At 45.5% G+C, this 6,389-nt stretch overlaps 1 protein-coding gene across 2 annotated transcripts; it reads left to right on the forward strand.

Annotated features, from left to right (window-relative positions):
- Positions 1-2,033: 2,033 nt before the first annotated feature.
- pcdh8.1 (protocadherin 8, tandem duplication 1) lies at positions 2,034-5,935 on the forward strand. Of its 2 annotated transcripts, XM_088315337.1 has the most exons (5): positions 2,034-3,538; positions 3,620-4,434; positions 4,517-4,587; positions 4,892-5,025; positions 5,466-5,935. In XM_088315337.1, exons 1-5 carry the CDS (start codon positions 2,059-2,061, stop codon positions 5,804-5,806), a joined length of 2,841 nt encoding a protein of 946 aa, XP_088171463.1. In that variant the 5' UTR covers positions 2,034-2,058; the 3' UTR covers positions 5,807-5,935. The 2 variants fall into 2 exon arrangements, with proteins under 2 accessions (XP_088171463.1, XP_088171461.1); XM_088315335.1 differs by having other exon boundaries at positions 2,034-4,434.
- Positions 5,936-6,389: the final 454 nt, after the last annotated feature.

Genomic DNA, 6,389 nt, shown 5'->3' on the forward strand with positions numbered 1-6,389 from the left:
AATAGCAGGCTTTTTAAATTCTCTTGTCAGCCTTCAAAAGCCCCCCCCCGACCCCCCCCACAAACAGTTTTTAGAACTATTGTTGGAATGAAATGTTGATTTATTAAATTGTGGATTAATTACAGGCCAATTAGCGTGACGTGTATCCTTGCAACAACACGGCACGAATGACACTTTAGAGGTCTGAAGAGCTGCATTAATATTCCTCCCCTGCTATTTGAAAGAGGAAGACAAAGGCACATTCTTGCTCATCCTTTATATTACTCTCACACTCTGTTTGCACAGAATGATATGAGTCGCAGAGAGGCTGAACTCTTTATGAATGTCAAGAAGTGGATTTCTTTTTGTGAGTCTTGGAGATGATACAAAGCTGCATTTTTATGCGGGGATCTTAACTTTCCTCTTTGGCTAATCACCGAATTAAGCTTTTTAAAGCCACTTTGTTTTTGATTCATGGCTACGTGTTGGGTTATTGAGGTCTATTGATTACCGCTGCTGCGGCCGCTGTTTTTTAGTGGTGAGGATGCCCTGCATGGCTTGATTATATGCAAGGGAGATGATGAATTATTAGTTTCGAATAATGGACCGAGCAGAACAGTGTCATCTCAGTGGTAAACATGAAGCCAAATTACCGCCTAGTAAAATAAAAATGATTAGACAAGATTCAACAAATAATTCAGTAAGTAATTAATATTTGAATGAGATGAGATTAGGATTGCAAAAACCAAATGTATTTTTAAAGTGACCAGATTTTTTTAAATATGTTAACAGACATGGGAAAAATATATATTTATATGTGTTCGAATATAGTATATATACAATCCATCCATATGCAAACAAATTGCGGTTAACTTTGAAGGATCGACTCTATTTATTTTGACAGATTGTGGTTGTAATTCCTCATATGGCGACGCTGGGCCCATTTGACCATCCAGCCAATATGCTATCTGGCTCAACAAAAGCTTACAGCCATCAAAAAGCTGTCATGCAGTTGTACTTTTACATCAGATAATTGTTGATTTGACCTGAAAGCTTCTTTGGCAGCCGTTGCTCCTTTTGGGTGGACCACTGCCAGCCCATCAATGGATGGGTCAGTGCACATTTGCATAGCCGCCTATAAAAACACACACACAAAAGAACAATAACTGTGAGAGCTTGCTTTCTGTCCATGTTCAGCAGCGTAATAGAATTTTTGTGTATCCGGAATCTGTGGACTCACTGGACATCTGCACGTATAATGGGAAGTAGTAATCGATATTTTTGTATTCACAAAGGTTACTCATTTGATAATATGTTTAATATTGTGGTTGTAGTGATGTGGAATTGCACTGCAAAACACGGAGAGTTTTATAATATTTCATTTCCATTAATGAGCCAGACGAGCAGGTCAAATTGTTCGGAACAGCTCTCAGTGCGACATTAACACAACATATTTTCAGTCAATCAAAAGTGAGCAGGAACAAAGGCAGAATTAATGATATAGTCTTCTATTGCTTTCTATCGTGTAGGTGTATCTTTGCAGCAAACTATATCAGGATCATTGTAATTATCCAACTACGTAAAAACACACACTCCAATTACTGTAGCAACTCTGCACTTCACAGAAAACATAAAATTGATTTTATAATGTTTACACATCAAAAGCTGGAAGGAAATGAAAATGTGCAATGGTGCCGTAAGACTGGACAACAGAAGTTTGCAAATTGTGATGACGACAGTTCATAAAACAAACTGTGTAATTTGATGACGGCTTTAATAATGAAAGAACAAACTAGTAAACAAAAAAACATTTATTTCCAAGTATTTATTTCGATTTTTTGTGGAGTAGATTCCTAGTAAAGACAGTTTTGTGACTGCCAAAAGTAAAACATTTGGTGTACAAACGGTCAGCAGCAGTTTGTCATAAGCCAAAAGTCCCCCCTTTAGGAGGTCTGTGCTGTCACGCCATTGGTGGACGGACAAGCTCATTTGCATACAGCCCAGTTTATTGCCAGCCCGCAAGTGTGATGCCTGCACTCATTCACAAACTGAGGTCTGCTCGGGTCATTTGTGAATAACATGAGCAGAACTTCTTTTTGCTTTAACAAGATGGCAACACTTGCTCGTTGCGCCTTTGTGTTGGCTTTAATTATTTACAAGGTCCAGTGCACCACGACAAGATACTTCACCTATGAGGAGGACGCACCTGGGACAGAAATAGGCAACTTATCCAGAGACTTGAAGATGGACCCCACGGACGGGCATGACACCTCCTTCCGCTTCATGCAGGAAAAAAACTTCTCCGTGTTGTACATGCGGGAGGCCGACGGGCTCTTGAGCGTGGCCGAGCTCATTGACCGTGAGCAGCTGTGTCCTCGCACCCCGCGGTGCTTCATCACCTTTGACGTCGTGGCTCTCTCCAATGAAAAGTTTCAGCTCATCCACGTTGAGATTGAAGTGCGGGACATCAATGACCACGCCCCGGCATTTCCCCGCAACGACACCACCCTAGAAATCTTGGAGAATTTGCCCCTGGACTCTCGGTTCCCAATGCCTATCGCCGTGGACCCAGACGTGGGCGACAACTACATCCAGAGCTACAACATTTCCCCCAGTAGCCATTTTGCAGTGGAGGTGCATCAGCGGGAGGACGGTGTCAAGTTCGCCGAGTTGGTGCTGGTGCGGGAGCTGGACCGGGAGATGGAGGACTCCTACCTGGTTGAGGTGACTGCCACCGACGGAGGCGTGCCCTCCAGGTCAGGTTCCACGACGGTTCGCATCAAGGTGCTGGACTTCAACGACAACGGGCCAACTTTTGAGCACGGTTCGCTGAAGGTGGAGCTCAACGAGGACGCTCCGGTGGGCCACCGTGTGGTGCGGGTGCACGCTTTCGACCCTGACGAGAGCGTCAACGGCGAGGTGATGTATGCCTTTGACGGCGTTTCGGCAGAAGCTGCTCGCGTCTTCCACATCGACCCACACACTGGTGACGTGACACTGAGGGCCCGTGTGGACTTTGAGAGGCGGCGATCCTACGAACTACGTGTCAAGGCCTCCGACCTGGGCGCCGATCCTGCGTCGTCCAGTTGCAAGGTGTCCATCGACGTGGTTGACGTGAACGACAATGCACCTGAGATCAACATCAAGCCCATGACCGCCAGTGCGGACGACGTGGCCTACATCACAGAGGCTGCGGCCGCAGAAAGCTTTGTGGCCCTCATCAGCACTTCAGATCTGGACTCCGGCTCTAACGGCTACGTGCGAGTCAGCCTGCTCGGCCATGAACACTTCACCTTGCAGCAAGCCTACGGGGAAACCTTCATGATAGTCACCACCATCACTCTGGACCGAGAGAGAATCCCCGAGTATAACCTGACTGTTGTTGCTGAAGACTTGGGCAGCCCCCCTTTTAAGACAGTGAGGCAGTTCACCATCAGGGTCACAGACGAAAATGACAACGCACCTTTGTTCAGTAAGTCAGCATATGAAGTCTCAGTCATAGAGAACAACATTCCCGGCTCTTACGTCACCACGGTGGTGGCCCGTGATCCTGACGTGGGTAAGAACGCAAAAGTCTCCTACAAGCTTCTGGACTCGGAGGTGCAAAGCGGGTTATTAATTTCCACCTACGTGTCTGTAGATTCCCATACAGGCTCTTTGTACACAGTCAGGTCCTTCGACTATGAAACCATCCATGAAGTAGAGCTGATCATCCAAGCTGAGGACAAAGGGTCCCCCTCACTGTCAAGCACGTCAACAATTAAAATCCGAGTGGTGGACCAGAATGACAACTACCCGTATTTCACCTTCCCCGTGCTGTTTAACGACTCCGCTGATATCCCGCTGCCCTTGAACGCCCCCGCTTCCTATCTGGCTCTGCGCCTCTCTGCTGAAGACACAGACGACGGTGTGAACGCCGAGCTGTCCTACCACATCTTGCAAGGCGACCAAAAGATTTTCAGTGTGAACAAAGACACCGGGGAGATCGCACTTAATCAATGGCTGACAGCCCAAATCGGGGACATCCTGGAATTGGTCGTGGCCGTTAGCGACCACGGTCGCTCGCCTCTCTCCAGCAGCGCCACCCTGCGCTTTGTGGTCACCGACACGGAGCCTGCCGAGGACCAGGCCGTGGTGGTCTTGCGTTCAAGTGACGAGGAAGGCCTCGTGGCGGGCTTGGATGGCTCCATGGTGGTCATCATCCTGCTAAGTGGCGGGTGCGCTCTGCTACTGGTGGCCATTGTGGCCGTGGTCGTCACATGCAAAGTAGGACGCGGCGGCACAGGATCCGCCAAAAGGGAGCCTCGCCACAACCTGTTTGACAGCAGACCCCCCCTCGGGTCTACCCAGAGTAACATATACACCGGCCAGAGAGGCTTCTTCCTGGAGAGGACCTCCTCAAGCTTGGAGGACTCCTGCTTGTATGATGAGAGAAGCAACGACTTGGAATCAAAGGTAACGTTTTCACTTCTTTTTAACACCATTTGTGCTTTTCTTGTATCCAAAAATTAAACTCAACTTTATTTGTGCTTTTTAGGTGTTCCTGCCTTCAAAGCACTTCCAACCATCTTCTATATGGCAAGCTGACAAGTATTGCTTGCAAGTGAGGTAAGTGTCACAGAACACAAAATCTTCTTCTTGGTTCCACTCAGATATGTAGATTCATGGATCTCTCAAACGTACAATCCCGCAAGAATAATTTTCTTTTGGCTCAGATGCATTACCCCAAAAGTACGACATAACCTGAATTAGTACCCAAGTCGCAAAGTGCTTATTTTCTTATATCACTGAACAAAGTAGTTAATTGCGTGGCATGTGCAACTAGGTTATCTGAGGTTGTATTAGGGAGGCATCAATAATCAAGCTAATGTGTTGCACTGGTGCCTCATGGCGTCTCTGCGATGATTTGCAGTGGCACGGGCAACACTGACCAGCTGAGCGTGAAGGACAGCGGTAAAGGGGACAGCGACTTCAATGACTCTGACTCGGACATCAGCGGAGATGCTGGCAAGAGGAACTTTAGCACCTTTCACCCAAGACTTAAAAGTATGTTTTCTATTGATTTATTTTTAATTTTTATTCACCACCAACCACCCCCTCCTCAAAATAAACCTCCAATATTCCGTCAAATAACTACTGTATAGCAAAAAAAAAGTCTGCCTCTACAGAGTTAGGACCCAAATGTGGTACTTTTGTGTTGAAATTGATACAACAGGAACAAATTGGGTACATGATTATAATTCTATGATGTGCATTTGCAAGATGAGATCACCCTTGCAATTTCATACTGGTGTAATTGATACGGGCTAAGTATAGACACTGGGAAAAAATGTTCCATTAATAGCCCTTATAAGTAATCATTATCTTTATAAAGGATTATTTGATCTCATTAGATTGTGTAGACGTCCCCAATGAACTATCCCGTTATTGTGTAACACGTGCATCCAAGAGCCAATTTAATCCCAATTTATCTCACTCGTCTTCAGGTTCGTCCAGCACTGCTAACAGCTTAGCAGGGGATTGCCAAGGCACCTACTGTGCGATACCGCCGCAGTGCTTCAGGAACCCCAGAGACTTGGCGTACACCGTCGGCTTCTCCCCGGCAACCCTCTTCAATGATCTGCACGGCTACGCCCACTCCTGGAAGGAGTCCGGCTATGCTACCAATCCCAAGAAAACGCGCAGTGGCGGCGTACAGACCTACACCGGTGGAACTGGGACCCTTCCGCCTTACCTGGGCCAGACGCAGAATGAGCCAAAAGTCCACAGGCTGAGTCCAAATATTGTAACGGTGGCGACGGAATTAGAGGTGGCGACTATGTTTTGAATTTTCACTTCATGTGAACTGTAAATACTTGTTAAAAAAAGAAACTTCAGAGTTATTAGCATTTGCTAATATCTATTTGTATTTTTATTAATGCAGTTTTTTTTAATAAATGTGTGACTGTAAAAACTCGTCAAGCTTCATTCACATACTTGTAAATTCTCATTGAGACCGACTTCTTCCCATAGTGTTTCATTATGATCAATATAAATTTAATGATGTGCTTTAATACGTCACATGCACAATAGCTATATTAGTTTAACATGGCAAGACATTTTTTCCTCAATGTTTCCTCCTAAGACTGCAAGACAAAATAAGTACTACATTTAAAAAAATAGCCCCTGAACATGAATAAAGAGTGCTCCATATATTTCCATATACAAAACCCACTTTAAATGAAATCATATGCGCTACATGACTGCCCCTGTTTTTGAAAACACATTTCAATATGTGTGGCCACCTCAGCACAGCTGGCGTTACGCTTGTAATGGTGCTGGTGATAAAGATGATTTATGTTTTCTATCTGTTTCTGATACACTATCAACTTCAAAGGCCCCAAACGATAAAAATCAAGTGGGCTGAGATG

Source organism: Idiotropiscis lumnitzeri, chromosome 14 (genome assembly GCF_059441095.1).
Source record: "Idiotropiscis lumnitzeri isolate Australia: NSW breed Sydney's pygmy pipehorse chromosome 14, RoL_Ilum_1.0, whole genome shotgun sequence".
NCBI lineage: Eukaryota > Metazoa > Chordata > Actinopteri > Syngnathiformes > Syngnathidae > Idiotropiscis > Idiotropiscis lumnitzeri.